This window comes from Corvus cornix, chromosome 22, assembly GCF_000738735.6.
Source record: "Corvus cornix cornix isolate S_Up_H32 chromosome 22, ASM73873v5, whole genome shotgun sequence".
Lineage (NCBI taxonomy): Eukaryota > Metazoa > Chordata > Aves > Passeriformes > Corvidae > Corvus > Corvus cornix.
In genome coordinates this window covers 1,294,955-1,311,816 of record NC_046351.1, presented here as the reverse complement: position 1 = coordinate 1,311,816, position 16,862 = coordinate 1,294,955, and the positions used below count along the sequence as shown (strand labels likewise).

Here is a 16,862-nt window from a genome sequence, read left to right as displayed (position 1 = left end):
ACGTGCTGGAGGAGAGTCTGGATCCTTCCCCGGGCTCTCTCAGCAGATGGTGCTGCTGCACTGCTCATGCCCTGCCTCGGCTCCACACACCGGGAAAGCAATTTCCAGGCCCGGGCATTCAATTCTCCGCTCGTGAAATCCACTTAAAGGCTTCAACTCCTGCTCTAATGCCCACCCAGGGAATTCCTGGGCAGGATGTTCTCATCTGCCGTTATTGGCAATGGTTTTGGGACCAGGCAGGAGGCAGACAAATGGCCCCAGCGGCAGATTTACATGCCAGAGGAGGAAAGGTGAATCTGTTCAGGATTTATTCCCTCTCCCTGCAGTAAATCTCTGCGTCCTGGATGAAGGATGGTATCGGTTTGGGGTTTAAAAGAGAAATCATGGAGCCAAGTGTCAAAAGTTTAAGAAAGCAGAAATGATGGAGGAAAAGAGAGCCCGTTGCCAACGGCCTCTGCAGAACCTCGCCGTGCCTGGGGGGATCTTCCATCCCGCTCTGCCTGTGAGGAACCAGCCTGCCTGGTCCAGGAAGATCTCCTTGTCCCTGGAGGCAGGATAACGGCACCGGGAAAAGCCATGGAGAGCATCCCATGGGGCAGAGGCAGCACTGAGGTGAGGAGGGACCACAACCTGTTGGTACCCACATCCCCCAGAGCTCCAAAATGCCAGGCCAGGTGCCCAGATCCAGGCAGGAATTCTGGTGCTTGGGGAGGAATCAGCCCTGCTGGAAGCTGGGAGTGAGGATAAACATTCCTGCCCCGCTCCCAGCCCTCAGCCCACCCCTGCTGACGCACAGAGAGCTCCAGGACACTCGTGTGAGGTTCCAATTAAACCTGCGGGGACGAGGGACGCTCCTCTCCTCTCCTGATAACAGGGAATCGTAAATCCCGGGGGAGCAGAGCTCGGCGAGGCAGCGGCAGCAGCTCCACGCTCCCAGATGGGCGCCGGGGTAAGAGAACATTTTCCTCTGCTCCATGCAGCAGAGAAAGGGGACAGGGAGAGCTTAAACTACGTGTCTTTATTGCCTCTGCTTTCTCTCTCTTAAATTTATTTATATTCATACTCTTTTGCATGAATTCTGGTGTTTGGGATTTCCTTGGAGGTGCAGTGAGAGTTTTCCACCTCGTGTGGCACTTCCCCGTGATGACAAAGCATTTGGAGTGCTTGCTTTTTGTAATGAAAGCCTGGCAACTCCCATTGCCTGGGATTTCAGGAAAGCCCAGGATTACTGGGAAGAGGGAGAGCTCGGACTCAGCTCCATCCATTTTGCCACTCAGTCCCCAGGAGCTGGGGGGTTCAATTGGTTGGTTTAATGCAAATTTCGGAGGGATATTTTTGGAGTGTTGTTTCCGTGGAAGCTTCGATCTCAATCACATCCGTGAGGCTTTGAAGTGCCGTGTCTGGCCCTGACATTTCAATCGAAAGGCACGGAACGTAAATGAATTTCCTTTGAGGCTCAATCGAATCTCCAAAGAACAAACAGGGAATAAAAGATGTCAAGATTACCTTGGATAAGCTGAGGCTTGATCTGTGCTTGGAGTCTCTGTGAGGAGGCTTAAACGATGCCTTGAAGCAGGTACAAGATGCCTCGGGAATGGTTTGAGAACGCTCCAGCTGGGATTTTAAAAGCAGGATTGATGAAAACACGTCATTTGATAGCAGAGCTGGTGGTCCCAGCTCCTGGGGAAAGCTCACAGATCCTGGGAAAAGCATTCAGCTCTTGGGGACAGCACCCAGATCTTGAGAAGGGCACCCAGACCATGGGGAATGGCACCCAGATCCTGGGGAAAGCAGATAGATCCTGGGAAAAGCACATGGCACCTGGGGAATGGCACTCAGATCCTGGGAAAAGCTCCCAGCTCCTGGAAAAAAGCACACAGGTCCTGGAAAAAGCAGCCAGATCCCAGAACTCCCAGCTCCTGGGGATGGCACAGAGATCTTGGGGAAGGCACAGAGATCCTGGGGATGCACTGAGTGACCCTAGGAGTTGCGTTCCCCAGGGAGAAGCCCTGATCCGAGGGAGGTTTAACCTGGAATCTTCTCTTGGCAGGTTTTTGGAGGCCTTGACCCCTGAGCCCAGGAGCCCACAGGACCTTGGACATGTCCCCGGCCGGGTCCCAGCACTGGCTGGCCACGGGCAGGGCCTCGCCCAGGCTGGTGCTGGTGGTGGTGTTTGTGGCGCTGCTGCTGGACAACATCCTGCTCACCGTCGTGGGTACGGGGCTTGGGGCTGCCGGGGGGTGCAGTGTGGGGCTCTTTGGGGCTGCTTGGGGGCACAGAGTGGGGTTTTGTGGGGTCTGTCTCAGGGCTACAGAGTGGGGCTCTTTGGGGGCACAGTCTGCTCCATCAGTCCCAGGTGATGCCAGGGGTTCCCTGCCCAGGGGACCTTCCAGGACCCCCCACCCGGCCAGCACCGCTCAGTTCAGCTGCATGCCGAGCTAAAAAATGGAGGAAAATCCCAAATTAATCCTTCTCCTGGCTTTTTTTCCAGTACCCATCGTCCCCACCTTCCTCTACACGACAGAGTACGAAGGTGCCAACAGCTCTGTGAGCTCAGCCCTGCCTGAGCCAACTCCTGCAGCCCCGAGGGCTCCTCCTTTCTCCCCTGTGCTCTCCTCCTTTGACAACACCACCGTGGAGCTGCTGAACGGGACGGGGAGCAGCACCCCAGGACACCCCCCCAGCACCCCCCAAACCTCACCCGGGGGCTGCTTGGAGGGTGGGGAGTTCCTGGCCCAGGAGAACACCCGAGTGGGGCTGCTCTTCGCCTCCAAGGCTCTGGTCCAGCTGCTGGTCAACCCCTGGGTGGGTCTGCTGACCAACAGGTAGGTCAGACCCCGGGGTTCCTGCAATTCCATGCGATTCCTCGGCTCCTGCTTGCTGCTGGAATCACCAGGAGCTGAGGAATCACAAGGATTGCAGGGGGGAATAGCAAGGGGGAGAATACAGCCATGAAAACGGCAGGAATTTTACCTTTTCTAACAGCCTGCACGTGGCTTGTGAGTTTATATCCCAGCACAAACCTCGCTCGTGCTCTCCTCAGGTGCTGGCAGATGCTGTTGAATACCAGCGACCACGGAATAAACAAACACAGCTTCCCAGTCTGCTGTGGATAAAATGTTATTTTCATGTTTTCTTTGTCTCCTGCAGACACAGTGAGCTGTGCTGGGGTGGGCAGATGGGCTGCGGAGCAGAGCTGTGTCCCTGGGTGGGCTCTGCAGTGTTACTGGGGGGGCACGGGGGGCCCCCCTGGCCAGCACTTGTGGGCACATCTCCCCCTCAGGAGCTGCTCCCCAGCCCACACACATTTCCCAGGGGGAATGAGGAGCCCTCCTGAGCTGGGGCCTCTTTGTTCCCGTTCCAGGATCGGATACCACATCCCCATGTTCATTGGGTTCACCATCATGTTCCTCTCCACAGTCAGTGAGTATCGCCCTCCCCTCTGCCCTCCCCACACTGCACAGCACAGACTCCTCTGCTCTGTGTGAGAAAGGACAGAGCAGAGCACCCAGGCTCTGGAAAGGGTGACAAGGACATCTCGCTGCCCTCAAACTGGTGCCAGCTGGGGCCAGCCTTGCCCTGTGCTGCAGGGTTTGACCCCAGCTCTCCCCTCCCTCTGCAGTGTTTGCTTTCTCAGGCACCTACACCCTGCTGCTCATCGCCAGAGCCCTCCAAGGCGTCGGCTCCTCCTTCTCATCGGTGGCAGGTGAAGCTTTTGGCTACACCTCAGTCCCTGCGTCAGCTCCCCTCGGCTGGGTTATCGTCATCCTCCTCCTCCTTCTCATTGCACCCACCCCAGCCAGGGAGCAGCTGAACCTCCCCCAAATCCCAGCGGCTTCCAGAGAGGAGCCCCCTCCGTGGGCCCAGGCTGAGGTGGGCTCTGCCTGTGCCCCCCAGGCCTGGGCCTGCTGGCCAGCGTGTACCCGGACGACTCGGAGAGGGGCAGTGCCATGGGTATTGCCCTGGGAGGCCTGGCCTTGGGAGTGCTGAGTAAGGAGCCCCTGTTCCCAACGGGGCACGGCCACTGCATCTCCTGCTCCTGCAATCCCACCTGCCTGGCCGTGCCTTCCACGGGCTGGGTGCTCCCCTCCCTCCCTCCCTCCCTCCCTCTGCCCATTCCCTGTGGGACCGACACCTTCCCAAACACCCAGCAGGGACCCAGAGCAGCTCCAGGCTCGGGGGACGGTGGCACTGCCAGGGTGTGACCCAGCCCTTCCCTTGCAGTCGGGGCACCCTTCGGGAGCATCATGTACGAGTTCGTGGGGAAAGCGTCGCCCTTCCTGGTGCTGGCCTTCCTCGCCCTTCTGGATGGAGGTGAGAAACCAAAGGGTTTAGCCCTACAAATACAGAAAATGTGAAAAGATTGGAATATGGATGCTTCAGGCAGAGTCTGTGGGGAGGAAGAGGCCCATTAACACGGATGGGTGGTACCATCAGCACTGGTTATTCTGTCAGGGCTAAATCACATGTTTGCTGTCTCCAGATGACTGACACAGCAACAGAGCAGGAATTAATCCCTCATTACTTAATAAACCCCCTGATTCCTTTCATGGCTCAAACAGCACGTTTAGTGAAGCTCTTTGAACTGTGAATTCTTTGGCAAGACACCCTTGTGTGCAGCCTCTTGGTGCCGTGAAGGAATCAGGCTTTGCCAGCAGAAATGGTGCTTTGTTCCTGCCCCCAGACGAAGGCCACGGGAGCCTTCTGAGTGCCACAGCAAAATTCCAGCCAGCAGGAACTGCATTTGCAGTGGGAAGCCTGGAGCTAATTAAATTACAACCCCAGTTACCGTCCCTGTCTGGCTGCAAAACAAGATATCCATAATGGAGCGTGCAAGAGCTGCTGCAAAATGAAACGTGGGCCTCGTGCCTCTCACACTTCCTGCTTTAATCCTTTCCTTTTCCACATCCCATCTCTGTCACGCTCCGGTGGCAGCTCCCCAGCTGGCAGCCTGGTGGGAGCATTTGCACTTTTGACTGCTTCAGGGGTTGACAAAACCCTCCCAACACACTCGGGGCAGTTTTGCTGCTCCCTCCTGCCCTGCCCGCTCCAACCACGTCCCCAAGCAGCTCCTGAATCCCAGGGTTCTGCTGCTGGGATGGGTCGGGCTGAGGGGAAGAAGAGGTGCTTGGGAGGGGTGGTGCCTGCAGGAAGGAGCCATCAGCAGTGTTCTGTCCCCAGCTCTGCAGCTGTGCATCCTGCAGCCCTCCCGGATCTCCCCGGAGGTGAGCACGGGCCTGAGCGGCGCTGGGTGAGGGAGGTGGGCACTGCCCAGGGCCGGGGGCTGTGCCAGGACCAGGAGAGGGCACGCACAGCCCCCAGCCCACCTTGCCCCCTGTGCAGAGCACCAAAGCCACCCCATTGTCCACCCTGCTGCGAGACCCCTACATCCTGGTGGCTGCAGGTAAAGGTGGACGTTTGTCCCCTGGTTAAAGACTCCCTCGTGCCTGCTTGAAACAGCAGCAAAAAGGGCTAAAATGGAGCTTTCCTCCCTCTTCTCCCTTTTCCAGGAGCCCTCTGCTTCTCCAACATGGGGGTGGCCATGCTGGAGCCCACGCTGCCCATCTGGATGCTGCAGACCATGTGCTCCCCACAGTGGCAGCTCGGTAGGTCCCGAGCTTTGCAGCCTCTTCCCCTGAGCTTCAGAGAGTTTAGGATCACAGGATCATTCGGAAAAACCCTCCCAGGCCACCGAGTCCAACCTGTGACCAGCCCAGAGCACTGAGTGCCATGTCCAGGTGTTCCTTGGACACTTCCAGGGACCAAGAATTGTCCCTGCCTGGGCACTGCGGGAGGGATTGAATCATCTTTTATATCACTCCATAAAAAGAAGGAAACATCTGCCCTCATGCCTGTGGAGCGAGCGATCCCAGGCTGTGCACGGCTCCAATTCCAGCTGGAAACATCCTCAGTGGTGGCTGTGCCGTGTGCTCTGCTCTGTTATTGCAAAAATTGTATGGAATTTGCTCCCCAGCAGAGCAGTAACGGGGCAGGGAGGCTGTTGGGTGCCCCGGGAGCCCATCTTCTGCAGGGCAGACAATGGGCTCGTGCTGGGCTGCGATTGTGGAGGCCAGATGGGCTCTGCAGAGGCAGCTCCGAGTGAAACGAGGCCGTTCCCAGCATCCCAGGCAGGGCAGGATGGGCTGTGCTGATTGCCAGCTGCCCGGAAAATGGGATGTGGAGATAACAGCGCCTGTGTTCGCTGCAGAAATAACCAGTAATGGTTATAAAACCCAATTGGCGCAGGAATGACCCGGGGGGTGCCCCGGGCTGCACTTAGATCCCAAATTGGATTGCAGGCTTGGAGCAGGGGGCTGGAATTGCTCCTGATCGAGTTATCCTCTGGGCAGGCAGCCACTAAAAGCCTCGGCTGCTTCTCTGGAGCAAGGATGGGCAAGGTGAAAGCAGCACCCAGGGATTCTGGGAGCGGGAGAAGGGACAGAATGCAGGGAAAAAGCACTCAGGGCTCCCCTGTCACCGAGAGGAGCTTTGAGGTGACTTAACAAAACAAAATCCCAAAGATATTCCCTAAGATGTTCAGGTACCTGAGATGTGAGAGCAGTTTGGATTCAGAGTTCAGCACCAACCCACCCACCACAAGCTGTTCCGGACCCAAGGGGCTTCTTTATTTTGTCTCCTCCCATAATTCTGGGAAATTCGGGCGAAATCCGCAGGATTAACCATGTTCTGTAGCTGTTAGAGAGAGGAGAGGAAACCAAACACAAATCAGCGTGTTCCAACAAGGAAGCTGTCCCAGGGAAATGGAGCTGATCACTTTTATTTACTGTCAGCAGGAGAGGATATGAAAAATAAACACCTGGTAAAGCTGCAGGGAGAGCAAATATTTAATCGTGAGCTACATAATGATCCCCGAGCTTTTTACTTAAGCAGTTGTGTTATTCCTCTTTATTTAGTGAGGGAAAATGTGGAGACGTGGGAGAGGGAGAAATTATGAGAGGAGATGTTCACGTGCCTGGCCTGGCTCGTGTATTCTCCAAAGTAGGCAATTAGGGAATGAAAATTGGTGCAAATCTGGGTTTTTCTGGGCATGAAACATTCTTTTTAATCCCTTCTCTCTCCAGGGATGGCATTCCTGCCTGCCAGCATATCCTACCTCATTGGCACCAACCTCTTTGGGATTCTGGCTAACAGGATGGGCAGGTAAGTGGGATATTAAAGATTTTGGCTCAGCCCAGCCCAAATTTCAGCAGGTTCTGCTCGAGGCTGAGAACTCCTGCCCTCTGCTCACTTTGCAGGTGGCTGTGCTCCATGATTGGAATGGCTGTGGTGGGAATCAGCCTCCTCTGTGTGAGTAGCAGGAGAATCCACAGGGATTTTCACGGTCCTGGCACAGCAGATGCTCAGGGGTTGCACCTCTGGATGGGTTTTTGCAGATCTGGGAAAGGTCTCCAGATCTTCAGGCTGAGAGATTTGGGATTGCTCAGCCTGGAAAAGGCTTTGGGGTGACCAAATGGTGGCGGTCCAGGACCTGAAGGGAGCCTGCAGGGAAGACAGGGAGAGAATATTTACAGGGGATGGAGGGACAGGACACAGGGAATGGCTTCAAAGTGACAGAGGGCAGCGTTAGGTGGGATATTGGGGAGGAATTCCTCCCTGTGAGGGTGGGGAGGGGCTGGGATGGAATTCCCAGGGAAGCTGCAGCTGCCCCTGGATCTCTGGCAGTGTCCAAGGCCAGGCTGAAGCACCCTGGGACAGTGGGAGGTGTCCCCGCCCATGGCAGAGGGGGTTGGGTTAGGTGGTCTTTAACCTTCCAACACAACCCATTCTGTGATTCCATGCCCTGTGTCCCCCCCTCCCACCTCCCACAGCTCTTCTGGCCTCACACCTCCTCTCTCTCCTCTCCCAGGTCCCTCTGGCCACCAACATTTACGGCCTGATCGGCCCCAACGCCGGGCTGGGCTTTGCCATAGGTGAGCTGGGGGTACTGCGGCTGCTCCCGGGCAGCTCCCCCGGGGCAGCAGGGACTGAGGAGCCTGTCCTTGCTCCGGCCAGGAATGGTGGACTCCTCCATGATGCCCATCATGGGCTACCTGGTGGACCTGCGCCACACCTCTGCCTACGGCACCGTGTACGCCATCGCCGACGTGGCCTTTTGCATGGGCTTTGCCATCGGTAGGAGAGCTTTACTCACGGTGTAGCTACTCAGGGTGTATCCCCCTGGCGTTCTGTCCCTTTTTGATGTTTGAATTTGCAGGCCCCTCCACGGGCGGGGCGATTGTGCGAGCCCTCGGCTTCCCCTGGCTGATGGTCATCATCGGGGTGCTGAACATGGCCTACGCCCCGCTCTGCTGCCTCCTGCGCAGCCCCCCGGCCACAGAGGAGAAGATGGTCAGTCAGGGATGCTTTCCTGGAGTTTCATATCCCAGGGATTTGGGGGAATTAAGAATAAATTTGCCAGGGGTTGCATCTTCCCTGGCGGGCTCTGTTCTGCCCTCAAAAAGCAACAAAAAAACTCCGATAAAAGCAGGAAAGTTTCGAGCGTCCTTCCCTGTGCTCAGGGCTCGTATTCCCTGGGGAAAAGCCAGCTTTGGCTTTTTGCCAATGTGACAATGCTCCTGTTAACTGCTCAAACGAATCATTGTTTTTATTAAAGCGTGATTTCTGCTCTGCTTCACCCAGGCCATCCTGAGCCAGGAGTGCCCCATGCAACCCAAAAGCTACACCCCAAAGGAAGCCCTGCGGGAATTCCCCCTCACGGAGGAGAGCGACAGGGAGGCAGGAAATGTGGAGTAGCCACGGCAAGGAATGCGTGCCCTGCTCTGGAGCCAATATTCCGGCTACAGAACGCGGATGTGTGAGCAGCCACAGCCAAACCTGCCTATTCCACACTCGTGGGAGGCTGAATTTCCAACCTCTTCTCCAACCACCAGGATTTGGAGGCTCCAGGCCTTTAGTGAAGCCACTGTGGGACTGAACCATGGAATCAGCTGGCAGCTGGCAATAAAGATGTCACTACAATGTCACCGCTCCTCTGAGGACGCTAAAAAACCTTTGTTTCTGTCTTGCTACAGTTTGATGTATTGTGCTATGTCTGTGCTACTCAGAGCTCGTGTGTCCTTCCCAACATACATTAAATTAATTTATTCGTTTGAAGAACTCTAAAGAAACTGAGGTGGGAATAAGGTTTAGACTCAGCCAACAAAGCCAGTCAGATCACTGTATTTAATGGGGATATGTCAGGTGCTTCAGCCGGGGGGTCTCGAAAGCTCTGAGGGAAGAGTTTAGCAGAGAATCCGCAGTTTCTCCCACGGCTCCAGAGTGCGGAATTAACCCACGCCAAACGTATTGCTCAGGGCCCCTCAGCGTCTGTTTGTGCCGGGGGTTCCTTCGATGCCCGCCCTGAGAGGAGGCGCCACTGCCGCCATGACAGCGGGGCCCGCCCCCTTCCCGCCCCCCCGCACCGCCGCTCTCGCGAGACTTCGCGCGCCCCGCCCCTTCCGGTAATGGCGGCGCCCTAGCCCGCGCGGCCGGCCCCGCCAGCACCGTCAGTCACCGCCGCGGGCACCGCTGTCCCCGTCACTGGCACCTCTGAGCCGCCGCTGGCACCGCTGGCACCGCCACCATGCATTCGGACGATGTGAGTCCGACCGTTCTTGCGGCCCCGTGTCAAACGCCCGCCCCGCCGCTGGGCCCGGCCGTGCGCCCGTCCCACGTGGCCGGGGGTCCCCAGTCCCCGGCGCGGGGGTGGCTCGAGGGGGGCAGCTGGGCCGGGGGCTGTGAACGGGCATTCGGCAGCAGCAGATGCGATGTGTCTGCGCTTCTTGGGGCACCGCGCTCTCCCTGCTGGGGCAACATGGAGAAAACCCCAATGTTTGTGGGGTTTCCGGCGTCAGAGCCGCACCGGGGGCTGCCGGAGCCGGCGGGGGACGTGGGGGGCCGGGTGAGGGGTGTCGCGGTGTGTCACCCGCTGTTTGTGCTCGCAGGTTGTCTGGAGCATGCTGGGGAACAGGCAGTTCTGCTCCTACAAGATGACGTGAGTTTGGGGGGACGGGGTGGGGCTTTGGGGGGATCCAGCAGGGAAAGGAACTGGAGGGACACGCTCGGCTACCCCTCAAACCCCACAGTGTCCCCCCTGTGCCACCACTCGCTGCGAGTCACAGAGGATGGGGTGAGCTGGAGGGGCAGTGGGGTCTTGCTGCTTTTCCCTCATTAATTCCTTGTCCCCTCTTTCCCAGCACCAAAACGCAGAACTTCTGCCGGAACGAGTACAACCTGACGGGGCTGTGCAACCGCTCCTCCTGCCCGCTGGCCAACAGCCAGTACGCCACTGTCCGCGAGGAGAAAGGTGGGAGCGGGGACAGCGGGAGGAATTTCCCCATGGAGAGCGCAGTCAGGCCTTGGAAGGGGCTGCCCGGGGGGGTTTGGAGTCCCCACCCCTGGAGGTGTTGAGGGAACGCCTCGGTGTGGCACTCAGTGGGGTTTGTTCCCTGTTCCAGGTCGCTGTTATCTCTACATGAAGACGATCGAGCGGGCGGCGTTTCCCCGGCGCCTCTGGGAGCGGGTGAGCTCGGGGACACGGCAGTGACGGGAGGGAGGAAACGGCCTCAGGCTGGGCCAGGGGAGGCTCAGGTTGGACAGCAGCAGGAATTTCCCCATGGAAAGGGTGCTGAAGCCTTGGCAGGGGCTGCCCAGGGAGGTTTGGAGTGCCCATCCCTGGAGGTGGCACTCAGAGCTCTGGGCTGGGGACAAGGTGGGCATCGAGCACAGGGTGGAGTTCATGACCTTGGAGGGCTTTTCCTTAATGGCTCCGTGACTCTGGGAGCGATGCAGCCCCTCCCAAGCGTCCCTGCTTTGTCCTGCTCTGTCACCCACCCCTTCCCCTGTCCCCGCAGGTGCTGCTGAGCAAGAACTACGAGAAGGCTCTGGAGGAGATCGATGAGAACCTCATCTACTGGCCCCGCTTCATCCGGCACAAGTGCAAGCAGAGGTTCACCAAGATCACGCAGTACCTGATCCGCATCCGCAAGCTGACCCTCAAGAGACAGTAAGGGACACAGGGAGTGACCATGGAGTGACCACTGGTGCCTTATGGAGCTGCTGCCCCTCTCCTGAGCTGCTGGCACTGCTGGACGTGGAGCTGGTCACTGTTTTCCTGAGGGGTTTGAGATGGATCTGTGTGGCGTGGATGAGCCGCAGGGAGTCGGGTGTATAAATGCACTGAGGGAATGTCCGGAGCTGGAAGGGACCCACAGGGATCACTGACCCCAAATCCTGGCCCTGCACAGACACCCCAACAACCCCACCCTGGGCATCCCTGGCAGCGCTGCCCAAACGCTCCTGGAGCTCTGGCAGCCTCGGGGCCGTGCTCATTCCCTAGGGAGCCTGGGCAGTGCCCAGCACCCTCTGGGGGAAGAACCTTTCCCTAAAATCCATCCCAACCCCCCTGGCACAGCTCCGGCCGTTCCCTGGGTCCTGTCTCTGTCACAGGGAGCAGAGATCGGAGCTGTCCCCTTGGAGGAGCTGCTCCAGGTGCCCTCAGCTGCTCCTCCTGTGGCCCCTCCAGACCCTTCCCCATCCTCTGGACCCTCTCCAACAGCTGTAGATCTTTGTTATCCTGAGGCAGCCTACGCTGCCCCCAGGACATTGCACACGCTGCAGCCACGTTTGGAATGCTGGAGCTGCTGGCTGTTGCTGCCAGAGGCTGCCAGATTCCCAGAGCTGTCGTTCCCTGCAGGAGGAAGCTCGTCCCGCTGCGCAGGAAGATCGAGAGGCGCGAGAACAGGCGAGAGGTAGCGATGGCTCCGTGTCACCTCCTGCCACTGCCCCTGTCCCCACTGCCCCTCAGCCTCACACAGCTGCTCTGTGTCCCGTAGGAGAAAGCCCTGATTGCTGCCCAGCTGGACAATGCCATCGAGAAGGAGCTGCTGGAAAGGCTGAAGCAGGACACGGTGAGGGTCACACAGAGCTCACAGTGCTGCCCCTGTGCTGCTGCCTCCGGGGGGGATAGGGGGTGCCTGGCTCCCCAAAACACAGGGAGCCCCAAAACACGAGGGCTCCCCTCCTGTTCTGTGCAGGAGCGTGGGGTCAGACTTGGCAAGGGGCTTTCACCTCAGTCTGATGCTGCCCCGTGCCCAAAGTCCATCTTCCTCCTGTGGCTTACGGAAAATCCCCATTTTCCTTTCAGTATGGAGACATTTACAACTTCCCCATCCACGCCTTTGACAAGGCCCTCCAACAGCAAGATGCAGAGAGCGAGAGCGAGTCGGATGCAGAGAGGGAAGAAGATGAAGATGATGATGAGGTAAAGCTTTCAGCCCTGCCCTGGTGCTCTCTGGTGCCTCCACCTGCTGGCTGAGAACACCTCAGGAGAGCTCAGAACAACCTTGCGGTGGCTCTTGCACGAGTCGTGGCACTGCTGTGCTCAGTCCCTGCCTCTGTTCCCTGCAGGACGTGGACAAAAGGGAGTTTGTGGAAGCAGAGGACAGCGAGCTCAGCGACTTCGAGGTAGGTGAAGCACCAGGTGCAAACTGAGGCTGAGCTGGATGGGCACCTCCAGCCTTGGGTGTCTCTGGGGATGGGGAGGAGGCAGCCAAATCGGAGTTGTGGAAGAGAATTGTACAGTGGGACCCCAGCCCAGCTCCTCTGGAGCCAGGGATTGTGGAACGGGATCATCCACGAGGCGATTTTGGGGAAAAGAGGAAGTTTAGTTACACAACCTGCTCTGACATCACTCCCGTCACCCAATTCTTCCTCAGGACATGGATAAGTTGGAGACGAGCAGTGAAGAGGAGCAGGAAGAGGAGGAAGAAGTAGAGAAGAAAACCTCCCACCCCAAATCTAAAGGGAAAACTCCCCTGAAGGGCCCAGCCAGGAGAAAACGTCCCTACATTGAAATAGAGTACGAAGAGGAAACAGAGCCAAGCACCAAGACAAAAGCAGCCTGAACCTTCCCTGATCCTGTTTTGTACTGACTGGCAGAGCTCCAGATGTGTCACCAGAACGGCACTGCAGGGTGTCCTCACCTTCCACCCCTGGACAGGACCCTCAGTGACTCCTGGTTTTATATTCCACACATTTTCTGCAAGAACAGCAGGGTTTCTGTCCCGACCCCAGGGAACTGCAGTGAGTTTGTACAACTGGATGAAGGAAAGGAACATCCCCCCCTCTACAACCACAGAAAGCTCAGCCCAGACTCTGCTCCAGGAAGGGCCCTGGCCCGGGGGGCTCTGCTGCTTCCTGTAAGGCTGGAGGAGCCACACGTGGCCTGGATGTGTCTGGGGGAGGTGTGGGGCTCACAGGTGGGACAAGAATGACAGAACTTTAAATAAATACAACAATTTTACTGTACAAAAGGGGGTGAGCAGTGTCAGGCACCTCAGCTGCTCTCCTGCACCTTCCTGAGGCACTCCCGCACCTGGTTCTCCTCACAGCTGCTGTGCACCCCTTCCAGCAGCACCTGCAAGGAGAAAAGCAGCATTTGCAGTGCTTGGGTGACGGTGTCAGCCAGCCCCCCCAGCCCTCGGGTGGAGCAAAGCACAGATTGATCCCCATCGATTGGTATCGAGGCACTGATCAATCGATTATTGATGTTGGGGAGGGGAAATGCCAAATCCTGCTGAGAGGGAAGAGGGCACTGGCACAGAGTCCCTGACTCACCTTCACCTGGCCCTGGGAGCAGCGATCCAGCAGGATGAGGCACTGGGTGGCCCTGTGGAGCAGGGCAGCTCTGACGGGCGCCGGCGTCGGGCCCTGCTCCGTGTGAACGTCCCAGAGCAGCCTCAGCAGGGCCTTGAGGAGCACGGGGAGCCTGCAGGGCATCCTGCAAGGGCAACACCTCATCCCAAACCCTTCCCGAGGCAGGGGACAGCACAGCTTTGCTGAGCAGCTCCTGGTTCTGGTGTGGGGCAGGGCTGGTGCCAGCCTGAGGAAGCAGCTGCCTCGGTCAGGGTGCCAGGACAGCCCTGGACACACAGGAACCTCGGGATGGTGTGGCAGGAATGCTGTCCCTGCACAGCCCAGGGCTTACTCCACATTGATTTAATTTGTAACCACTCATGCTTTTGGAACAGGCACAAGGTGGGTCAAACCCAGAGAGAGAGAACCCAGCTTAATTCTGGAGCCAGGTTTTTCAGTAATGCCAGCAAGTGCTTCCTGGGACAGATTCTCCCTTAGGATTTGAGGGCCTTTTCCTCAAGAAGAAGTAGCTTTGGGTCTTATGAAAACATTCAGGACAGGAATGAAGCACTCACGTCAGGACGGGCTTCCAGGAGAGCTTTTCTGTGTGTAATCCCGCCAGAGAGGTACCTGGGCCAGGCGTGCTCTATGGTGCACTGCAGTGTCTCCAGGATTCCCAGTCTGGCTTCTTCCTCGGGACCATCAGAGACTTCCAGGTAGCCCAGGATGACTCGCTCCAGCCTCTTCAGGTGCCTCACAATGAGGATGCCGAGTCTGGAGGCACAAACACACCCTGAGGCAGAGGATACCCTTGGGTGCAAGCCCAGGGCCCATCCCCGTGGGGTCACAGCTCTCATCTGGTCTGCTCTCAGCTCCTCAGGAAGGTGGGCAGGGCCCCCAGATCCCCCTGTCCCCTGTGTCTCACCTGGTGACGAAGGCGGGCAGGGTCCCCGCGGAGACCCTGCGCAGCGCCAGCCGATGCTCGGCCTCCATGTGGGTCAGCACCAGCTGCAGCACCTGGTCCCAGGGGGACGTGGCTCTCCCGTGGCCCTGGTGCCGCTGGCCTCGCTCCAGGACGGGCAGCAGGTCCAGCAGGCACAGCAGCACTGCCTGGTTTGGGGACAGATGGGGAACCTGAGCTCGTGTTCTCTCCAAAACCCAGTAAATCCCAACCCTGTGACCACCCACGGCCGCTGCTGCTCACCCGACAGGCCCGAGTGCTTCAAACCTGTTACCTGCCCTGGAACGGGGCAGGAGGATTCCCTCTGCTCTGGCATTTTCCTGGAATCTCCCAAGCTACTCTGTCTCACAGGCTGGTGACAGCCTGACTGGACTGTGAGAGGCAACAGGCTCAGCCTCCTCCTGCCTTAAACTGCGCGGCTGCCAATAGCCCAAGGCACGTTAAACCCAAGCCCAGCCGTCCTACCTGGATGAGAGGGGCCTCCCGTGAGTAGAGGTGGTTGTAGAGGGCGTGGAACACCACCTGGGCCCTGTTGAACTGGCACAGATCCGCACCCGGCTGCAACAACAGACACCAGGGCGTTGTTCCTGGGCAGCACATTCTGCTAAAACCTAAGGAAAGCACATCCCACCCAAACCCTGGGACACCCCGAGCGTGAGGAACTGCTGTGAACGCAGGGTAAGCCCTGCCGTGCGCCAGGAGGAGAAGTTAGGAACCTGACCCACACGAGGGAATGGCTGGAGCTGTGCCAGGGCAGGGTTAGGTTGGATTTTAGGGTGCTGGGTACTGCCCAGGCTCCCCAGGAGCTGCTTGGACACCGCTCGCAGGGATGAGATTGTTGGGGTGTCTGTGCCAGGCCGGGGGTTGGACTCTGGTCCTTGTGGGTCCCCTCCAGCTCAGGACATTCTGGGATTGACCCTTCTGTCAGCAACACCCGGAAAGGGCTCCAAGCCCTGCCCTCCCTCCCTCACCACGTTGAGGACGATGTGGTGCAGGCAGCGCACGCCCAGCACTTTGTTCTCCTCCTGGAAGTCATCGGAGAGGAGCAGCGCGGGCGGCAGCACCCGCTCCAGGTGAGGGCACAGCCAGGGCCGGCTGACATGGAGCAGAGTCCAGGAGAATACGTGTTTGGAGCCTGGGTTACGCTTCCAGGTGTCTCTGGAGGGACAAACACAGCTCAGGGAACACTGAGAGTACTCATTTCCCGTGCACTTGAGGTTCTCAGCTGGCAGCAAACTGACAATCATCCCCCAGCACCTTCCACTGCTGGGCATTTGTAAAGCTCCTGGCCTCCTGTTTAGCATCTCTTGAGCCTGAGCTCCGTTTCCCAGCATTTCCTACACAGAGACCCTCCAAGCGCCACGCTCCCCTTCGCACTCACTTGGTTAACTCCTGCTTCAGGAGCCCCATCACTGCTCCGAATCTTCCTTCCTCATCCCCCTCCTTTCCCCGCAGGAATTCCGCCACGGACCCGCAGCCGGCAGCCTGGAGCAGCCGCTCCAGCAGCTCCTGAGCCACTGCCCGAGTGCTCGCCGTGGTCCAGGGCCTCTCGTCCTTGTGCGTGACGGCGAAGATGAACGCGTGTCCCAGCACCCGGCGCAGGACGGGCCCCACCACGGCCATCCCCAGCGACTCCTGACCCTTGGCAGCTTCCAGCTTCTGGAGGAGGAGCAGGAACACGGCGCCAACGCGCTCCGCTCGCTCCGCCACGGCGGCCAGCGCTGCGTCCTGCCCGGGGGGCTCGGTCCCGTCCTGCTCCCGGCGCGGCGGAGCCGCGAAGCCGCCCAGGGCCGCGGCCAGCGAGCCCAGCGCCGCGGGGCTCGCCGAGCCCAGGAGCCAGCGCGGATCCGCCGCCTCCAGCAGCGCGCCCAGCTCCCGGAGGGCTCCCGGCCGCTCGGACAGCGCCAGCCGCGCCTGCAGCAGCACCTGCTCGGCCGAGGGGGCGGCGGGCGGCGGCTCCGCCTGCCCGGGACCCCCGCTCCGGGCTCAGCGCCCGCGTCGGGCTGCTGACATCCATGGCCTGGCACGACCCCCGGAGGGACGTCCCCGCCCTAAAACCCCTCTAAAGACACATCGCCGGTGGCAGCAGCGCCCCCGCGGGCAGCGCGAACCCCCGGGACCCCTTCGGAGAGCCCCGAGCGCCCCCGCTCCCCTCACCGCAGCACCACGCGCGCGCGCTGTCGCAAATCCCCCCCAGTTGCCGTAAAGCAGGTGGGCGAAGGGGGGCGTGGCGTTGCGTGAATAAATTAGCATTACTAATTAAGAA

The 16,862-nt window shown here is 58.8% G+C and overlaps 3 protein-coding genes across 3 annotated transcripts; 2 read left to right on the top strand and 1 right to left on the bottom strand.

The window, feature by feature from the left end:
• The first annotated feature begins 2,055 nt into the window (after positions 1-2,055).
• Positions 2,056-9,077, top strand: SLC18A1 (solute carrier family 18 member A1). The gene is made up of 15 exons (XM_010408358.3): positions 2,056-2,215; positions 2,492-2,825; positions 3,365-3,423; positions 3,623-3,706; positions 3,898-3,990; positions 4,225-4,314; positions 5,182-5,225; positions 5,344-5,404; positions 5,511-5,606; positions 7,083-7,161; positions 7,257-7,308; positions 7,868-7,931; positions 8,014-8,133; positions 8,216-8,349; positions 8,641-9,077. Exons 1-15 carry the CDS (start codon positions 2,101-2,103, stop codon positions 8,752-8,754), a joined length of 1,539 nt encoding a protein of 512 aa, XP_010406660.2. The 5' UTR covers positions 2,056-2,100; the 3' UTR covers positions 8,755-9,077.
• A 373-nt stretch (positions 9,078-9,450) lies between these two features.
• MAK16 (MAK16 homolog) lies at positions 9,451-13,280 on the top strand. The gene is made up of 10 exons (XM_039564419.1): positions 9,451-9,598; positions 9,945-9,994; positions 10,197-10,306; positions 10,458-10,522; positions 10,854-11,005; positions 11,696-11,750; positions 11,835-11,909; positions 12,146-12,262; positions 12,409-12,465; positions 12,717-13,280. Exons 1-10 carry the CDS (start codon positions 9,584-9,586, stop codon positions 12,903-12,905), a joined length of 885 nt encoding a protein of 294 aa, XP_039420353.1. The 5' UTR covers positions 9,451-9,583; the 3' UTR covers positions 12,906-13,280.
• A 6-nt stretch (positions 13,281-13,286) lies between these two features.
• Positions 13,287-16,582, bottom strand: TTI2 (TELO2 interacting protein 2; the record flags this gene model as incomplete). Its single annotated transcript, XM_019291172.2, has 7 exons — positions 13,287-13,417; positions 13,618-13,780; positions 14,266-14,409; positions 14,561-14,745; positions 15,062-15,154; positions 15,568-15,754; positions 15,978-16,582. Coding segments are annotated over 7 exons (1,458 nt in total), but the record flags the coding sequence as incomplete, so codon positions are not given.
• Positions 16,583-16,862: the final 280 nt, after the last annotated feature.